The 20950-nt window shown below is 37.3% G+C and overlaps 1 protein-coding gene across 2 annotated transcripts in view; it reads left to right on the top strand.

The window, feature by feature from the left end:
- The window catches only part of PRDM5 (PR/SET domain 5), a gene marked incomplete at both ends in the record, with an annotated part of 205951 nt that overhangs the window by 111143 nt on the left and 73858 nt on the right, over window positions 1–20950 (top strand). For both annotated transcript variants that reach the window (XM_082653415.1, XM_082653416.1), the window contains 3 exons: window positions 8217–8310; window positions 11777–11937; window positions 15098–15191. In XM_082653415.1, the coding sequence (XP_082509541.1) occupies window positions 8217–8310; window positions 11777–11937; window positions 15098–15191 (349 nt within the window). The remainder of the gene's footprint in view (window positions 1–8216; window positions 8311–11776; window positions 11938–15097; window positions 15192–20950) is intronic.

Here is a 20950-nt window from a genome sequence, read left to right as displayed (position 1 = left end):
TAAGTCACTGTAATGGGCTGGAATAGGGAAGATTAGAAATGGGAAGGTGTGAGCTGGAGGTGGTTGGGTGGCAGAGCTGGGAAGGTGGGGGGTAGAAGATAGGAAGGGTGACCATTGGAATGGAGAAGAGAGTGTAAGAAGAGACTCCAGAGTGTTAGGTTGGGAGGGGCGCTTTCAAATGCTGTAAGTACAGAGCACCTCTGGGAAGAGCTGGGAAGGTGGGGGGGTAGAAGGTGGGAAGGGTGACCATTGGAATGGAGAAGAGAGTGTAAGAAGAGACTCCAGAGTGTTAGGTTGGGAGGGGCGCTTTCAAATGCTGTAAGTACAGAGCACCTCCTTCGTCACCCTAGTAAATCGTGAGGAACTTCCACGTTCCACACTGATGTTTGTGTGTAAGAGGATGTGCATTTTGGGTGGAGCTTGGAGAAAAACACAAGGTCTCGGCTACTCATCTGGGAGAAAAGTATATTTAAATGTAAATGGTTTTATGACACAGATGTCATTTAGGAACTTACTTCTTTGCCTTGACATTATGACTTGGAGAGCATTTCAGGTAGGTTCATATAAAGCGACTCATTTTTTATGACCATTACTATTTCGATACTTCAGTGAACATCCTTTTACATAAAACTTTGTAACTTTGCCAAGAGTATTTATGCAACTGGATCTTAGGTATGGAATTTATGGGTCAGATATTAAGTTCACTTTAAATTTTGATTGCTCCTGCCCAACTGCCTTCTGAAAAAGCTCTTATTTTCACTTAGTAGTGATGAAAGTGCTCCGTGCCATCACAAACATCTATGTTATCAGCCTTTGTTTTTTTTTTTTTTCAGTCTGAGAAGTGAAAGGTGATGTTTCATTGCATTTTAGCAATGGTGGGTGAAATTCTTTTTATGTTTTTTTTTTTTCCATTTTTCTTCTGAGAAATGCTTGTAGGTACTCTTTGTCCTTTTTCTGCTGGCCTATTTGGCTGTTTTCTTGTTGATTTCTAGGAACTCTATAGATATTATGAATATCAGTACTTCGCTGTTTTTGTTTCTAATATTTGTCCCCATCTATCAACTTGTATCTTTTGAGTAAAGAAGTTTTACATTTTTATGTTTTCAAGTATGACATGGATTATGAGTTTTATGGCTTCTGAGTATTTATAGCTTCTGAGTTTTAAGTCCTATTTAGAAAACTTTCTTATTCCAAGATTATGCAAATACTCGTCAATGCTTTTAAAAGTTATATTTCTTTTTTAATTGGTATTTTAATCCATCAATAATTTATTTTTAGGTATGGATTGAAATATTGATTCATACCACTGCTATCACATTATTGAACGCCTCTTGTATAAATCTATTTTTGGCCTCCATTCTGTTCCATTTAATCTGTATTCCCTTGCAATATCAGACTATTTTAATAGTTGCGATTTATAATGTTTTTTAATATCTGTTGGACAAGGGCTCCTTTGTAGTTTTCCTTTTTCAAAATTCTTTCACATGGTGTTTTGGGAAGATTAATGTTAATAAGCATATGTCTTATCACTGCTTCCTTTTTTTTTTTTTCTTTTTTTTGCGGTAGGCGGGCCTCTCACTGTTGTGGCCTCTCTCATTGCGGAGCACAGGCTCCGGACACGCAGGCTCGGCGGCCATGCCTCACGGGCCCAGCCGCTCCGCGGCATGTGGGATCTTCCCGGATCGGGGCACGAACCCGCATCCCCTGCATCAGCAGGCGGACTCTCAACCACTGCACCACCAGGGAAGCCCCGCTGCTTCCTTTTTATCTTCCTGGAAATCAGTGTCATATATTAAAAAACAGCTCCTCTTCACAAAAATTCTTCAAATATACCCTTGTTCTTCTGAATGGTTTGGTTCAGAAATGTTCAGGATAGAAAAAGCAGGAAATAAAAACAGTTTTTCCTCTAATATCATTAAATTAATTGTCCATTATCAGTATATTTCTTATTTTTTTCATGTATTAAAACATAGTATTTAGTATAACATGGAGATCCTTCCCTTGTCCCTTTCATTTCTATTCTACCTGAAATTCTACCAAGTTTGGTTGACTCGTTTCTCAGCCCAGAGGATCTATTAGAAGAAGACTAAGTGAAAGAGGATTGGGGGGAAAAAAAAAAAAAAACTCAGGTTAGTTGTAGCCAGAAGACTTGGTGATGGTTTGTTTCACCCAGAGAAGACAAAAAACTTTAGAAATAAACTGTGACTCATAGAGCATGGCAAATGGGGGAGATTTAGCATGAGGGCAGGAAGTGTACTTATGTGAACCCGCAATAGGCAGGGTAATGAATTTTAAATGATGTTGACAGTCTTAGTGAATAAGTAGTATAAATTTGGAAGCTAAGTTAAAATAAATGGAAAACTATTACTTTTTTAAAAAGAGACACTCTTCTCTCTTCTATAACAATTTGTATCAAACTAGAAAATGCCACAAACTTGAACCAATGAAAACTAGAACTGTACAAATGAGAATTGTATGTTATAATTAAAATATGCTGACGTGCAGTATTTTCAGTAAAAAATAAGCTTTGAACCTAATATCCCATTTTGAGTGTTTTATATTTAAAATTAGAAACTAGAATCAGTTTAGAATCAGACTCTGATCTTTTGACTTTGCATCTGTATTATGTTGAAAATAGATTTGTTTAGTTTTTATAAGGGTTTCGATTGAGAAAATATCCTCTGGCCATGTTGACACTTAGATAATTGGGTAGTGGTTTAAATACACACACACACATACATACACAGACATTTTACTTTATATCTATCTATTCCAAATATTTGGAATCCTATTCTCATCCTATTTCCTATTATCTGTTAATTACTAGGGATTTATACTATAAGAAAACTATTTCCTGTTGAAGGACTGGTATTAATTTTTAGAGTAATTTTTGGATAGGACTGGAATTGATCCATTGTTGTTTGTTTGTCTGTTTGTAGTTTAGGAATCTGCACTTGTTTCTCTTTGGATGGCACATAAAGTTCATTGCAAGATTACCAATTTATTTCGCCATCTTGCCTAGCAAACAAGTTATCCACTAAAGGAGCTAGTATAGCTGCTATGGTGTGTTACATATGACTTATAAAAATTAGGAGGCCTACTTCTATGCAGAAAATTCTGCTTCACATTATTATGATGCATCTGAAAACTTTTATCTTCAGTAGTGAAGCTACAAGTTTCTGTTATCTGGACAGTTTGTGAGGGGACATGGTTGCTGTTTCCAGATATTCAAAGAGCTTCATTTGGAAGCGAGAATAAACTTGTTCTGTATGGCTCTAGACTAGCTGTAGTAAATAGTGGCCATGCAGAGGCAGAACTTTTAAATTAATGGTCAAATCAGCTAGCCTGAAGAGTCATGTGTTGAAAGCACAGTTTGCTACAGGTATCCTTGGTTACAAATATGAGATACCGTCTCTCAGCAGTATAGAAGAGGGGAAAACCCCCTGAGTTGCCTTCCAAGGAAGACTTCATCTGAAAGCCTGTGATTATTTCTTCTCTTAGCAAATTCCCTTTGCCTTGATCAGGGTATTACAGTTGGCCCTTTGTGTCTGCGGGTTCCACGTCCACAGACTCAACCAACCGCGAATGCAAAGTATTTGGAAGAAAAATTCCAGAAAGTTCCAAACAGCAGAACTTGAATTTGCTGTGCACTGGCAACCATTTACATTGCATTAGGTATTATAAGTAATCTAGAGGTGATTTAAAATATACGAGAGGATGTGCATAGGTTATATGCAAATACTATGCCATTTTTTTGTTTTTGGAGTATAATTGCTTTACAATGGTGTATTATTTTCTGTTGTATAATGAAGTAAATCAGCTATATGTATACCTATATCCCCTCCCTCTTGGACCTCCCTCCCACCCCCTCCTATCCCACTCATCTCGGTCGTTACAGAGCACTGAACTGAGCCTCGTGTGCTTTGTAGTATGTTCCCACTAGCTGAGAGCATCCTTGGATTTTGGTAGCCTCTGAGGTCCTGAAACCAGTCTCCCACAGATATGGAGGAGGAGTGTCCTTAGGGCTGCGGGGACTTCAGTAGTTGGCCCCTTGAGATTATGGTTTTGTACTAATGAGTTGTGGCTTTCAAGCAATGGAAAGGTTGGACTGGCTACTCAAGGCTGTACTCCATCTTCACTTCTCTGTGTAGCATGAGCTACCTTTTTCTGTACTGAGCTTAAAGAAACTGATTTCTTCGGTATTTCTCCAGTTTCTATTCATTTTTGTGAGTCCTTTTAAGGAAGCCAGTTGTAAGTCTGACAGTAAAAATTTAATCCACAGACCTTGTAAACAGCCAGATGACACACATTTTATAAAACCTTAGGTTTATTATGTGACCCTGTGGGATAGCAATATACTTTTATACAGACTTCAATAATGAGTTTTTTTTTTAAGAATAGTTCTAACACATGTATCTCTGGAATAATTTTTCCAGTTTTATTTTATCTCTACTTATTTCCCCTGAATTTGTCATAGTTTTCTTGTTTTGCACATGACTGAAAGAAGAAATGTCATTTCAAGTAATATTGCTAACTGTGGAGCTGTATATATTACTGATAGTCAAAGTTATTTTTAATTGTGAATGGGCCTGAGGAAAAGGCTAATCTGCTCTCATGAAATTAGTATTTGGTTTGGTTGGCTAGAAATGTGATAATTTGTTAACTATTGTATAAAAATTATGTTGTAAACTTTCTGAAGCATTCTTGAGACATTTTACTAGGTGTTACAGGTAGTGCAACACGTTTTCTTATGTATTTTCTACATCTGCAACAATAATCAGACATGGTGCATAAAATGATATATTTCATAGTGCCAGTTCGTGGACTAGCCCGTTTGTTACATCAGCAGATATTGGTGTCTCAGCGCCTGGCATTTAAAAGGAGGGTGTTCTGGAGCTCAAGGATAATGTGATGAATAAGTCAGTGGAAAGTTTGGAACCCTGTAGAGATGAAAAATGGAAGGATAAGGAACCCTTTAAGAGGGTTAATTTTATTTGCTATTTGTAGAATATATCTTGGAGACAGAAGTCCTCTATCCACAACTTGCAGGTATTTCACTACCACCTTACTTAAATGAGATTGAATGCTGAGACTTTCACAGGTCATGCCATCACACCTCCGTGGTGTTGGGCGTTGGAACCTTTTTGACAAAGTATTTATTCACCTGGCTGTGTACTAACAGCTTACTGCTTGAAATGTGCTACTGACTTCAGGTCAGTATCTAGAAGTTGTGGCTTTGGTTTGGTTAACATAGGTCTAAGGCATTATGCTGTCCCAAGTTCTTTAATCATCAAGCCACTAAATCATATCCACAAGTTGTTTTGTCCTAGATTTGGAAAAAGAGAAAGAATGGGTTAGGGTGGAATATATATTTGGAAGATTAAAGCAACCCTGTGTTCCAATTTGGATGCTCTAAAAATGAAAGAGTTTCTTTCTTTTTATAATATTATCTACTAATTGTAGGAAATTAAAACATCAAAGAAAGTTCTAGAGAACAAAGCAAAAACTCTGTCAAATACCACTGTCCACTTTACTGTGAAAACCCTTCTCAGTGTTTTGTAGAACATCTTCCTAGACCCTGTTCTGTGTGAGTATGAATGTGCCATAAATGGTATTCTACTATATAACGCTTTGCATTCGGCTCTTGACACTCAAAATATGTTATGGAGACTTTTCCATATCAAAGAAAAAACATATTTAATAGTCGCTAGAATTTAGTTAACTAGGTTTATAACTGTCAATGGGAATTAAAAAAAATTCTTTACTTTTTAAAAAAAATTGTGCAAGGGAATTCCCTGGCAGTCCAGTGGTTAGGACTCCATGCTCTCACTGCCAAGGGCATGGTTCAGTCCCTGGTCGGGGAACTAAGATCCCACATGCCGTGCGGTGCTACCAAAAAAAAAAAAGTGCAAAAATTTGTCCGATATATTTCTGTAAAAGGAATTGGTTAGTCAAGAGGTCTATGCACAGTTATCAGTTTGGTAAATAGAGCCACACTGCCCCTCAGAAAATTTACATTCCCAATTACCAGATGTGAGCTTGCATGTTCTTACCCTTCAGACAACACAGAATGATATCTGTTTTCTTCACTTCTGCCAGTCTGATAGACCATAGATAGTATTTTGTTTTAAATTTTTCATTCTTTAATTGCATTCATGGCTTGAAGTATTAATACTGTACGTAATCTGACATCCCCAAGTTTTAGAGCCAGTAATCCAGACTTGAAATATTCAACTGCCTGTTGACATCTCTTAATAGTCATCTGAACTTGTCCAAAATCGAACCCCTTATCTTGTACCCAAACTTGTTTCTTGCTTGCTCTTTCATATACTAGTTAATGGCTAATCCATCCTACCGTTACTCAGGTCACAATTTTGGAGGCATGCTTGCTTCCTTCTTTCTGTGTCTTATGCTTCATATCCAGGTCTGTCTGCAAAACCTGTTCACTTTCATAATAGATCCAGAAGCCTCTGACTTTCCTTCACATTAGTGGCTCCCACCCTGGTATAGGTCTTAATCATCTCTTGCTTGGTTTATTGCTATTACTTCTCTAGTTTCTCTGCTCTCCCTTGTCTCCCTATATCCTGTTCTCAACACAGCCACCTTAGCATCCTGTTAAATGCCAAGTGAATCATGCCTCTTACCTGCTTAAAACCCATTAGGGAGATTTTATATTTCTCTCAGTAAAAGACAAAATTCCTGCAGTGGCTAACCAAGCCCTACATCATTTGCTTCTCCCATTTCTCCACCTTCTCCCATTTCTGTGCCACTCTTCCACTTAGTTCCTATCACACTGGCCTCCGTGGAGTTTCCTGCCTAGATCACCCAGAGGGAAACCTGCCCCTGTTGCCCCAGTGCAATCAGATCTTCTCTCAACTGTCACCTTCTCAGCCAGAATTTCCTTGACCACCTGTTTAAAATTGCTACCCGGGCTTCCCTGGTGGCACAGTGGTTGAGAGTCCGCCTGCCAGTGCAGGGGACACGGGTTCGTGCCCTGGTCCGGGAGGATCCCACATGCCGCGGAGCGGCTGGGCCCGTGAGCCATGGCCGCTGAGCCTGCGCGTCCGAAGCCTGTGCTCCACAACGGGAGAGGCCACAGCAGTGAGAGGCCCGCGTACCGCAAAAAATAAATAAATAAAAAATAAAATTGCTACCCCGTTCTCTGAAACATTTGCTGTCCTCTTTCCCTGCTTTATTTTTCTCTGTAGCATGTATCTGATATTTTATCATTTGTTGATTGTTTCTCTCTCTGCTAGAGTAAGAGCTCCACAATAGCAGAGACATTTGCCTTTTTTTTCCCACAACTATATCCCCAGAATATAAAATAGGACTGGCATGTAGCGGCATGAAGTGCATATCATAGACTTGGCGCAAAATAAATAATGAAATTTTAAGAGTGCTATTTGGAGGAGAGTCCTTTTGCCCTTTCGGGGGAATTTTTATATTATTAATTTGCTATAACTCTTTATATTAGTAATTTTAAACTTTTGGTGTATGTTGCAAATATTTTCTGTGTCACCGAATATTTCTGCCTTGCAGTTTTAAATTTAATTCTCTCATCTGAGTACCTGGTTTTCTACCATGCCTAGAAAGCCTTTTCCTACTCAAAAATTATTTAAATATTTACTCATATTTTCTTGTATATTTAGTGTCTTATTCTTCACATTAAAAAAAATATAGCTGAATTGAAATGGGATTTATCTCTTGTAATGGGTGGGGAAGAGACACAACTTAATTTTTCCTGAATATCTATACAGTTGCCTCACAACCATTTACTAAACAGTCCACTGTTCTTATACCAATTTGAAATGCCATATTTTCCTATACTAAATGTTCATGCCCTAATAATCTCTAAAGACTAAATAAAGGAGGTTTAGTCTTTAGAGAAATTGCGTATCATTTCACTCTGCAAAGTAGATTCTGAGAAATCCCAGTGTGTATTGAGATTAGCATTTGAGATTATAGGAGCAGTTTCCTTTATTGTTTATCAAGTTTATAGTTAATTAATTTGAGAAGTTAAAAATACAGTCATTTTTTTCCCCATGAACACAGCCTATTTGTGTTCCCAATTTTACGGGGGAAGAATGTCACCAGAAGGAACAGGATATTGTCCACCTTCCTGTCTTTCCTGGTCACCATCATGAATCCAGGCTCCAATTATTGTAATGACTAGTTGATTCTAGAGAGTCCTGACTCACTGTTTCTTTCATCTGCAGACCCACTCTGAAGAGAGGCCTTTCCAATGTGAGGAATGTAAAGCTTTGTTCCGGACCCCATTTTCTTTGCAGAGACACCTGCTTATACATAACAGTAAGTCACAATCCAGGCAGTTGAGGACCAAAGGAATTATATCATATTTTGTTCTTATAACCTTTGAGAATGTAGGCATCACAGAAGCGGACCTATAAGTAGTTATGTAATCTGCTTTTAAACTTAAAAAGGACCGATAACTGCCTTTCCCCTTTTCATCCTTTATCCTTATTTTCCCACAGTAAGATTAATCATTTTATGAGACATTTTATTTTATATCATTTTTCCCACTATTAAAAGCTGTGTATAAAAACATGTTCAGTAAAGTGTCTTTGAAATTTGTTCTGAAACAGACGTTTTTGTTCCCTTTTAAATGTAATGATTAAGGAAACATGCCTGACTTTTTAAAACATGCAGATATCTGGCATGATTTTATTAGCTCACAGGCTTTTAAAATTGGAAAGGATCAGAGTAAACATCTAATTTAACCTCTTCATTGGAGGGGAATTGAGAAAATTGAGACTCAGAGAAGGGTTGCACAGCACTGGGGGTAGCATCCAAGCCTGTTAGTCCTGTGTTTTTCCTGCCTACTCCACTGCCTCTGATTTCTTACTTCTTTTGGCAAGGGAATTTTTGGTGGGGGTAGGGGGGAATTAAGTTATTCACCTACGTACCGTGAAGTCTGTCTAGCAGTTACACTGAGAGCTGATTTTAGGATACCACAGTTTTTAGCCATGTCACTTTATTCAGAGAAGAAATTGTTATTGCTAAACAGAGTTTTAAAGTGGGTTCTGCGTTCAGATGTTGAAGCAACCAGAGATTTACTACTTTACTGTATCTAAAGTTAAATGAAAATGGTATAACATAAGTAATAACTTCCTTTTAATTTGACTTGTTTAATCAGTAGAACATCCTCTAACATGTAGTTTCTAATGCTTATTAAATTTTTAATATTAATATAGAAATATTATTAATTAATTATATAATTAATATAATTATAAAAATATAATTAATATTTAATATTAATATAGAAATAAATTTATTTCTGAGAAAAGCAAAACAGTCTTGACATTTGATTGTACAGATCTTGGAAGAAATTTTCTCTCGTCAAGTCAAAGTATCTAAAATGCAAAATAATAAAGATACTAAAGTTTTTATATTTATTGAGTGGTAATGATTGTGATGAAATGCATCTTTTCCTATAGGAAAGACAGTGCTGAGATCTCATGTCATTCTGTATTCACCTTACAGCTCTGGAGAAGCTGTTAGCACCGTTTTCCATTTTCCTTATAAAGAAGAGCTATGCATTTAAGAAATAAAATATGTCGTGTAACAGCAGGAATTTCCATCCCATTTCACTGTCATTTGATAAAGAAAATGGCTAAAATAGAGAGGACAAAAGACTAGATCTTGTCTTATACAATAGGAAAGTTAAAACCCATTTAACTTCAAAACATGAGGATTGTTTTAGAAACTTACATCAGCACTGTGGCTCCAAATATGAAAAATAAGATGTCATGATTATTTTGGAAATTATTGTTATTTCCTAGTACATGAAAACCAAAAGGCAGGTTACTAGCTAGCTTCCTGGTTTTAAGAGAGGGAAGAATCCTGATAAATTTAAGGTAAAGAAATCTGATAAAACCTCGTGTCAGAATTTTAAAGTTCTGATAAACTTAAAACAAAAAAATCTGGAATTAAAATATGAAAGAAGAAAGGTATGGACCTCCTTGGTATAGCTTGAATCAGATTTTCGTACAGGAACCAATACTTTGATTCACTTAATAATTTAATGGAAATACTTTGATAGGAGCAATCGTGGAGTATTTTTTTCCAGTGCCTGAATAGATTTGGTATTATTAACATTTACAGTTTTATGTCACTTGTCCTTTTGCTCTCACTGGTTATACATTTTATACAAATATCAATAAAATTTTAAATAAATCTAGAAAGATATATGAAGACAAACTAGGTGACAACAATAACACCCTGCAACAAAAAAGCACAAAGGCAGCATATAAACACAGCTCTCAGAATCTGTACAGTTCATGCATGGTTTGGTGTGACTTGGTTTCAAGTATCGAATTTCAGCAACTCAACAACTTCCTTAGAGACTTTAAGAGAATTTAAAGAGCCATACTTCTGTTTGAAAAGACGAAGGGAGGGTAATTTGCCTTTTCCTTTTTATTTTCGTTCTTCTTGTCGTTCCTTCCTTAAATTTGGTGGGACGGAATAATAGGGTCTTCACATTTCTAAATTTATGTTAGTTAGATGGAGGGCGGGTAGAAGAGCTTGGTTGAAACTGAGGTAATCTCTTCTTTAGATGTAGACAGTTACCTGCCTATTTTATCTCATAGTGAATATACTTTTTGAATCTGTGCTATTATAATTGTTCTGTAAAAAGGGAAAATATATGCAAATACTAGTCTGTCTTTATACACGCTACATATGTTTTATATCTTTCTGGGAGATTCACTATCTTCTAATTGTGTACATTGATCACTTAAAATGTATTTAAAATGGACTTTAGACATAGCATGGTATGAAAGTTTAAAAAGTCCCATAAACTCCCTCAACATAGCTTCTGGAGTTGCTTTCCTGCAAGCCGAGGCTATTTGATGGGAAGGTGAAAACCCTCCCAGGTACCCTCTCCGGGACGCATTCGGAAGACGCTGTGTCCCACCACGGGTCCCCTGCCCAGGAAAGAAAAGGGGCCTGAGGGCACTGCCAGGGGCCAGGTGGTGGAGGCCCCCCGCTGGACTCTAGGGGACAGCCCTAGACCCCAGCCCTAGAGCTGGGGGGCCCTTTGAGGGGCTCTAGGGTAGAAAAGGGCAGTTGCCACTCTGGGTCCCCCTGCCCCAATCCAGCTGCCTCTTTGAGAGGCAGCCCCCAAACAGTCTGAGAGCCTGGAAGTTGAAGCCCTTCCCTAGCCATTTCACAGCAGACCAAGGACTGCATTAGGGGGCCTCCAGGCCAAGTTCCTGAGATAGTGGAGTTGTAGCCCTCTCCTGTCCCGGGGTGAAGGATCTGCTCTGACGGCCGCCTTCAGGGGCTTCCCTCCAGTTTACTGCCTGGGAGCCAGTTCTGCCTCTGCCCCTGAAGGCCAGAGGGAGAATGGTGGGGTGAGGGGAGTTCAGGAGGGGCCCCAAAGGCAACTCACTCTGCAGAACAGTGACCTTTTGTCAAACTCAAGCCCCTGCCTTAGAAATACATACTTTTCAAGAAAATTCATAGGACCTTTAGAAAATTAGCGAATTCAGTCCCCACATTTTCCAGTTAAAGGCACTGAGAATCTACGAAGGTTAAAGGACTCTCCCTCCCCCCCACATGATTCACACAGGGAATGAGCAAATATGGAACTGAACAGTTGTTGGAAAAGTGACCTTTTATGGTTATGATAAATTGTTAGAGCTGTAAAGCTGGGTTTTTGGAGAAAACAGCCGTAAATCTAGTACATGTGAGGGGGAGTTAACAGCACCCTGCTGTTGTGTCTGTGTTTCTCTTATTTGGCTTTTTCATTTCTAAGGTGAGAGGACTTTCAAGTGTCATCACTGTGATGCTACCTTTAAAAGGAAGGACACCTTAAATGTTCATGTCCAGGTGGTGCATGAAAGACACAAGAAGTACAGATGTGAGCTGTGTAATAAGGCATTTGTTACACCTTCAGTGCTTAGAAGTCATAAGAAAGTAAGTAGAAGCCTTCCGTGAGTTTGAATGGATTACGTATTTTAACCATACAGGCGTGTATGTTAATTATCATGTGATAATCAATTTTGTATGAATTTATCAACATATTTACTCAAAATGACAAATACGAAACCCATGAGTGATAGCAGCTCTTTAGCAAATGTCTGTTTTCTTCATTTTATCAGAAGAGAATATATTTGTCATATGAAAGCAAACCTAGATTCAGGTATGGATGCTACACAGTCCTAACCGATGCTGATAGGTGGGTCTTACGGTGTACTCGATGAACGGGAGCTTTTCGACTTTATACATTTTTGGATTAACATAGGTTCCTTTTTTTAAAGATACTGAGTAGAGCTTTAATAGTTTTATTTTTCAAAGCTAGTTCAGCTGTCTAACTTCTTCTAGGATTAGAGTGGTCCTTCTTTACCTTGCATCCCTAGGACCTAGGGAAATTCCTGGTACAGAACAGGGACTTGATAAGTATTTGCTCAACTTGAATAAAATGATGTTCATACTGATGGTGATTTGGAGATTATCTTATTTGTGTTACGCTAATTACCTCCAGCAAATCAACAGGTTATTTTTACTTGTTGATTAAATACATTCTAAGTATATTTTTTAAATAGCAAAATTCATATTATAACTAATGCAGTTGAAAGTTTTAATGTTGACTTCAGAAATGACTGTGAAGTGTGGTAGTCTCTGCTGCTCGGCGTGTCCTGCCTAGTGAATGTGAAGTGGCTTCTGTGTCATTATGACTTTTATTTTGGTACCTGTCCTTAATACAGCTGTTTCAAAAGAACTGGACTGAGTAACTTTCTTTTCTTGTATCTTTAATGCTGATTAATAATGATACTGTCTTCTCTTTTCAAAGCTCTGAATAGAATAATCTTTCAACTTTCTTTGATTCGATTACTTTTTCATGAATTTAATAGACTTTTATTATGTTTTAATCAATGAGGGAAAGTATAGTGAATTTTCAAGAAAGATACAGTTGTTTGTCTGCAATAACAGATTATCATAGAATATATTTTGTGGTGCATTGTTCATTTTTGTCTCATACATTTATCCAATATTCTTCTCATAGTGATGTTTCCATGCTTTCTAACCATATTTAAGATTTTGTAGTGTTATACTTTCAATATCTTACAATACCAACCAGTCAAATTTCTGTACCTAATAATAATATATATTTTTGAATTAAGCCAAAAAGAACACTTTAATTATTTTAATTAATATTGCCGTAGTATCCTTTAGTTTGAAACTTACATTACTGAAGTACTATAAGTAACTGAATATAAGTAGGTGAACAATGAAATACTTATGTAGCAGCAAAAGAAATCCTGTGGATTTTATAAACGTACTACAAAGAACTTGGTAGTTTCCTGTTTGGAATAATCCCATGTTGTAGTAATAGATGTATACCATTCCCAAACAACGTTATATTAATCAGGAAAGAATTGCCATATTTTGTCCCTTCTGTCAGGGAGTGAGAAGAACACAGGTCTGTTATATGTTAAAATGTTATACCATTTCCTTTAAATTGAACCATAATGTGGACCATGGGAGTAACAGCTCTTACTGAGGTGTAAAGGATGTATAACTGTTTTGTATAAGAACTTGTAATGAAAATGGAAAGTTAAGTGCTGCCAATTGAAGAATCAAGGAGATGTTTGTTGCAGACAGTATCATTGGCTAGTGTGGCTGTTGATTAGACTGTATTCCTCAAACTTGAATGTAATACAAATCTTTTTCAAGGGAAAAACATCTAGAGGACACTGAAGTTGACTAAGATATTTCATTTATAACTTTTAAAAACTATAAATATGATAGTGTATATCCAAATATAGATTATAATTCAAATATGAAAATTTATAAATTAAATATCAACCAATAAGGTTATAAACCAATTATATTAAAGTTAACAATTGATTTAATATGGAAGATGAGAATGTTTTGCTAAGTTAGTGGTTCCTCGAGGTTGTCAGGTTCTGACATAATTATCCCACCCTTTTTTCTCTATCCCAGCTAGCCTGTCTTTCCTTTCTGGGAACACATCATTTTTAAAAAACCTTTTTAAAACACCTTTTAAAAAACCTTTCCTGTTCTTTCTCCATTAGCTCATGGCAATTCAAATAATAATATTTGCCAGTAATTTGCCTAAAAACAAAGGCAAACACAGGCCCTGGAAGTTCTGTTTTGTGATGGTGGTGGTAACCCGGATGATCCACTATATGCTTTTGTTCATATTTAGGTTATCATTGAAGCTAACAATTCTAAAAAGGGTCTGAGAGAATGTGCAGGTATCTGAAGTAATGGCTTCCTTCTCCTTTTCCCTTCTCCTAAGTTTGAAAACCAATGGGACTTGAAAAGTAGCTCTGTTGCCTCATTTATTGGAATGACCTATTTTGATGTTGGTAGAAACACTGCTCGCCTGATGAGATTGTGAGACAAGTTTAAAACACCTCATGTGCCTCCTTTTTTGGGAGAGGTCACTCTTTTTTTCTTTGAACTCTCTTAACATTGTATTGAAACTGGCTTTGGTGATACTCATTCACCTTTTCTTGTGTGGTGGTTTTATGTCCAGGTTAAAGGTACTGAAGGCAGCAGTGATCTTTCAAATTGACTGTTCAGTTAACACCTGCTGAATTGAAAGATCAAATCAGATTTATATTCCTTTTTGCTTTGCAGTAAAATCAATCCAGTCTGACAAACATAATGCAAGTAACAGATTACTTTATTGAGATTAATTCTGTCCTCAAGCACTAAATACACACAAAGAATGTGAAAAGTGCTTCTAAGGAAGTGTTTCTTGGCAGCAGTCAAGGGCAGCTGTAGCCCCATTTTGATTATGCGGTTTTGTTAACATATACTGGCTTTGTATAACTTAATCATCTTTACATGGGGGCTCCATAAAGGCTTAAAATGTAAACTGCAGAGTTATTTTCAAATTAACACTAACACATGATTCTAAGAGGTTTTTTTGAACCAGTGGGAATAACCATGATAAATTGTTTAAAATCTCATTGTGATATTAAATCATTTTAAAGGAACATAATCCTGGGAAAAAAAGGATTTACTGTTGTCAGAGGCACTTAATCATTTTAACCTCATTCTTTATATTTGTCCTCAACCTTTTTTATTCCTTTCCGTTTAGACACATACAGGAGAAAAGGAGAAAATCTGCCCATATTGTGGCCAGAAGTTTGCCAGCAGTGGTACACTGAGAGTTCATATCCGTAGCCACACAGGTATGTAGATAAAAACAACACAGGGAAATCAAATTCTTCCAAGAGAAGGAGTTTATAATTTTACAAAATGACTCCAAGATTAAGAATTAATCTTGACTGTTTCCTCTCTTGTAAAGTTTTATAGCATCTAGTTTCTTACTCTAGAAAAATTTTGAATAAGTACACTTTCCCAAACTAAGTTAAATATCTAAAGTGGCAACTGATTAATGTTTGGTTGTGAAATAACTGTGATTTACTTTATACACTATTCTAATAGACGGACTAGGGTGTAGCAGTTTTACAGAAGGCTAAGGGCCTCCTCTTAAAAATCCCTCCTGTAACTCGCATCAAATGTGGCCTTTTAAAATGTAAAAAGTCCTTGGAATGTGGCTTGAATGCTATAAGATTTTATTGGATGCAAGGGTGATGTGACCATAGTATCTGTTATGCCATGAATTGCTTCCTAAAGGGTTTTCTTCATTTCTTACAACTTCCTGTGTAATTTCTCCCATGAGGGAGGGCTGTGCCCTAGTGAATGAACAGCTAAGTATTCTTCAAAGAACTTTGTTTGGGTTTTATCTGTCATGTAGAGAAGTTCTTGAAAAGACTTGAAAGAATACTCTTAATTTTGATAGCCAGATTATTGTGTGTGAATCTTAAGTGGTTCTCAGTAGCTGGACTGTGTTTGGTAAACTGTGTAACTGGATTAAATTGCTGAAGCTTTTTATTCAAGAGCCGTAGTATTTGACTTTCTTTATCATTGTGTCCCTAGCTCCTAGCTCAGTGTTTAGCACAATAACTGTGTTGTGAATGAAGAAATGTTAGTTTAAGCAGATCAAAGAATAATACTGTGATTATTATACAAAGGTGGGAAAAAAAAGGACAGCCATGCAGCATAATTTCTTATTTTGGAAATTTTCTGGCTAAAGCTGAAAAGCGTAGGTCAACTTAGTAGTTGTCATCTTAGAATAGCCTGTTAAATACTTTCAAATGAAACATATAACCAAGAACAGATCAAACATTATACATGATGGCTGTGGAATAATGGGTGCCCTAAAGAAGAAAAGGAGATCTTCTTGACTAGAAGTATCTACAGAAAGTGAGGCTTTCAGGACACAGTCCAATATGTGTAGCAGAAACAGAACACAACAAAAAGAAAAGTAGAGAGAAGCAAAAAGAAAAGGACAGCAGAGAATCATGCTGAGGACAGGTGGACTTAAAATAGTGCCCGAGACTGTTAGCACCATGTCCTGATTGTACAGAAGAGGCAAGTAAATGATGAAGAGAGAGGAGAGAGAGCTCTGAAGTCTCAGGCCAGCCCCGAAACCTAACAGTGTAGTCTTTGACGTCAGTGGGCACCACTCTCTTCTGTGTTTTGGGGGCCATGCGGAATTGTGGCAGACATGGTTAAAGGCGAGAGTGAAATCAGCAGCCTTCCATTCTGGATCCATAGTTCTTAGAAGACGTCTTTGTGCCACCCTGAAAATGTAACTTATAATTTGCTCCGCAGATTTTATGTCTGTATGTGTGGGTTTGTGTGTATAATTTGTATGTGGAAGGAGGGCAGCTAGGAGATGGGGAAAGTGTATTATTTCTGTGTATCATAGTAATAAGTTTAGAGTAATGCCCTGAGACATTATCATGTAATTGAATTATGGTTGATAATAGTGTGTTTTTAAAAGGCAGTGATTATTGTTCAGAATGCATTAAAACATGTATTTCAGCATAGAAAAGATGAATCCAATCATAGAACACTTGATTATTCAAAATAATTCCATCCTTGAGAATTCCATGTGCCTACATTTTATTTTAGTTGTAGAGGATGGGCAGTGGAGAAGAAGAAACGTAAACTAGTAATGTCTTCTAAAATTTTAATTATTATCTGCTACAAAGTTGCAATAATAAGATTTTTTTGAGCTCCAAGAATTCTCTGTGATAAAAATATTAATAAATATTTGTAGTTTTTTTTGTTGTCATGTTATGTTCTATAGTATCTGTAATCTAAAGAATATTTTTAAAAATTCAAATCTTTTTTATATGATTTGGTTATTTAAATGTTGTACAGGTTCTGGTTTATTGGTTTCTGATCAAAAAAACTGGCCACCTAAATTCAGACAACAGTGCTAAGGCACAGTCAGCCAGCATATACATTTAAATAAGTAAAGTAAAAATATAAAGGTGGCCTATGTGTTTATGTATGTCCACACAAATAGTTGTATAATTATTTATTTACAATTATTATTTACTTATAACTGGATTTTTCTGTTTAAAATCAGACTCATTTCATTTTCACATTTTACAATTCTTCTTTGAGTTATTTTGATGTGAAGCCTATGTTTTTGGTGACAGTTGCCTGGCAGCATGGCTGGGGCTGTATTTGAAGTGGTCGGTGTCAAGCAACAGAGGTGGCTGCGGAGACCTGGCGGGTTGGCAGTATCTGGGCTTCCATAACAGTCCTGGTGTGGATTTCTTTTCCTGCATGGACTAATGCTGCTTTTGCCTCTCTCTTTTTTTTTTTCTTTTTTTTTTTTTTCTTTTTTTTTTCGGTACGCGGGCCTCTCACTGTTGTGGCCTCTCCCATTGCGGAGCACAGGCTCCAGACGCGCAGGCTCAGCGGCCATGGCTCACGGGCCCAGCCGCTCCGCGGCATGTGGGATCCTCCCGGACCGGGGCACGAACCCGTGTCCCCTGCATTGGCAGGCGGACTCTCAACCACTGCGCCACCAGGGAAGCCCTGCTTCTCTTTTATTCGCTTTGTCCTGTCCTCCAAATCACGTGCATCCATTTTCCCTTCCAAGCTGGAACCTGGCTCAGTGACCAAATGGGTTTATGTAGTTATTTTGCTTCTATGATGATAAAGCTCGCATTTTGAGATCTATACATTCACTTTTTCTCTCTTTATTATTTTTTTCTTACGAAATCACGTGATTTTTTTTTTGTGCTTTATATTTTAATGTTCAGTCTGGTTCCATTTTCTTTTTTTTTTTAACATCTTTATTGGGGTATAATTGCTTTACAATGGTGTGTTAGTTTCTGCTTTATAACAAAGTGAATCAGTTATACATATACATATGTTTCCATATCTCTTCCCTCTGGCATCTCCCTTCCTCCCACCCTCCCTATCCCACCCCTCCAGGCGGTCACAAAGTACCGAGCCGATATCCCTGTGCCATGCGGCTGCTTCCCACTAGCTATCTACCTTACATTTGTTAGTGTATATATGTCCATGACTCTCTCTCGCCCTGTCACAGCTCACCCTTCCCCCTCCCCATATCCTCAAGTCCGTTCTCCAGTAGGTCTGTGTCTTTATTCCTGTCTTACCCCTAGGTTCTTCATGACATTTTTTTTCTTAAATTCCATATATATGTGTTAGCATACGGTATTTGTCTTTCTCTTTCTGACTTACTTCACTCTGTATGACAGACTCTAGGTCTATCCACCTCATTACAAATAGCTCAATTTCGTTTCTTTTTATGGCTGAGTAATATTCCATTGTATATATGTGCCACATCTTCTTTATCCATTCATCCGATGATGGGCACTTAGGTTGTTTCCATCTCTGGGCTATTGTGAATAGAGCTGCAATGAACATTTTGGTACGTGACTCTTTTTGAATTTTGGTTTTCTCAGGGTATATGCCCAGTAGTGGGATTGCTGGGTCATATGGTAGTTCTATTTGTAGTTTTTTAAGGAACCTCCATACTGTTCTCCATAGTGGCTGAACCAATTCACATTCCCACCAGCAGTGCAAGAGTGTTCCCTTTTCTCCACACCCTCTCCAGCATTTATTGTTTCTAGATTTTTTGGTGATGGTCATTCTGACTGGTGTGAGATGATATCTCATTGTAGTTTTGACTTGCATTTCCCTAATGATTAATGATGTTGAGCATTCTTTCATGTGTTTGTTGGCAGTCTGTATATCTTCTTTGGAGAAATGTCTATTTAGGTCTTCTGCCCATTTTTGGATTGGGTTGTTTGTTTTTTTGTTATTGAGCTGCATGAGCTGCTTGTAAATATTGGAGATTAATCCTTTGTCAGTTGCTTCATTTGCAAATATTTTCTCCCATTCTGAGGGTTGTCTTTTGGTCTTGTTTGTGGTTTCCTTTGCTGTGCAAAAGCTTTGAAGTTTCATTAGGTCCCATTTGTTTATTTTTGTTTTTATTTCCATTTCTCTAGAAGGTGGGTCAGAAAGGATCTTGCTGTGATTTATGTCATAGAGTGTTCTGCCTATGTTTTCCTCTAAGAGTTTGATAGTTTCTGGCCTTACATTTAGGTCTTTAATCCATTTTGAGCTTATTTTTATGTATGGTGTTAGGGAGTGATCTAATCTCATACTTTTACATGTACCTGTCCAGTTTTCCTAGCACCACTTATTGAAGAGGCTGTCCTTTCTCCACTGTACATTCCTGCCACCTTTGTCAAAGATAAGGTGTCCATATGTGCGTGGGTTTATCTCTGGGCTTTCTATCCTGTTCCATTGATCTATCTTTCTGTTTTTGTGCCAGTACCATACTGTCTTGATTACTGTAGCTTTGTAGTATAGTCTGAAGTCAGGGAGCCTGATTCCTCCAGCTCCATTTTTCTTTCTCAAGATTGCTTTGGCTGTTCGGTGTCTTTTGTGTTTCCATACAAAATGTGAAAAATTTTGTTCTAGTTCTGTGAAAAAGGCCAGTGGTAGTTTGATAGGGATTGCATTGAATCTATAGATTGCTTTGGGTAGTAGAGTCATTTTCACAATGTTGATTCTTCCAATCCAAGAACATGGTATATCTCTCCATCTATTTGTATCATCTTTAATTTCTTTCATCAGTGTCTTATAATTTTCTGCATACAGGGCTTTTGTCTCCTTAGGTAGGTTTATTCCTAGATATTTTATTCTTTTTGTTGCAGTGGTAAATGGGAGTGTTTTCTTGATTTCACTTTCAGATTTTTCATCATTAGTATATAGGAATGCCAGAGATTTCTGTGCATTAATTTTGTATCCTGCTCCTTTACCAAATTCATTGATTAGCTCCAGTAGTTTTCTGGTAGCATCTTTAGGATTCTCTATGTATAATATCATGTCATCTGCAGACAGTGACAGCTTTACTTCTTCTTTTCCGATTTGGATTCCTTTTATTTCCTTTTCTTTTCTGATTGCTGTGGCTAAAACTTCCAAAACTATGTTGAATAAGAGTGGTGAGAGTGGGCAACCTTGTCTTGTTCCTGATCTTAGTGGAAATGCTTTCAGTTTTTCACCATTGAGGATGATGTTGGCTGTGGGCTTGTCATATATGGCGTTTATTATGTTGAGGAAAGTTCCCTCTATGCCTACTTTCTGGAGGGTTTTTATCATAAATGGGTGTTGAATTTTGTCAAAAGCTTTCTCTGCATCTATTGAGATGATCATATGGTTTTTCTCCTTCAATTTGTTAATATGGTTTATCACATTGATAGATTTGCGTATATTGAAGAATCCTTGCATTCCTGGAATAAACCCCACTTGATCATGGTGTATGATCCTTTTAATGTGCTGTTGGATTCTGTTTGCTAGTATTTTGTTGAGGATTTTTGCATCTATGCTCATCAGTGATATTGGCCTGTAGTTTTCTTTCTTTGTGACATCCTTGTCTGGTTTTGGTATCAGGGTGATGGTGGCCTCGTAGAAGGAATTTGGGAATGTTCCTCCCTCTGCTATATTTTGGAAGAGTTTGAGAAGGATAGGTGTCAGCTCTTCTGTAACTGTTCGATAGAATTCACCTGTGAAGCCATCTGGTCCTGGGCTTTTGTTTGTTGGAAGA

The sequence above is a fragment of the Grampus griseus genome, assembly GCF_964374135.1.
Source record: "Grampus griseus genome assembly, chromosome: 4".
In the NCBI taxonomy this organism is placed as follows: Eukaryota; Metazoa; Chordata; class Mammalia; order Artiodactyla; family Delphinidae; genus Grampus; species Grampus griseus.
The sequence above is the reverse complement of the archived record's forward strand: the minus strand, read 5'-3'. Positions and strand labels throughout refer to the sequence as shown.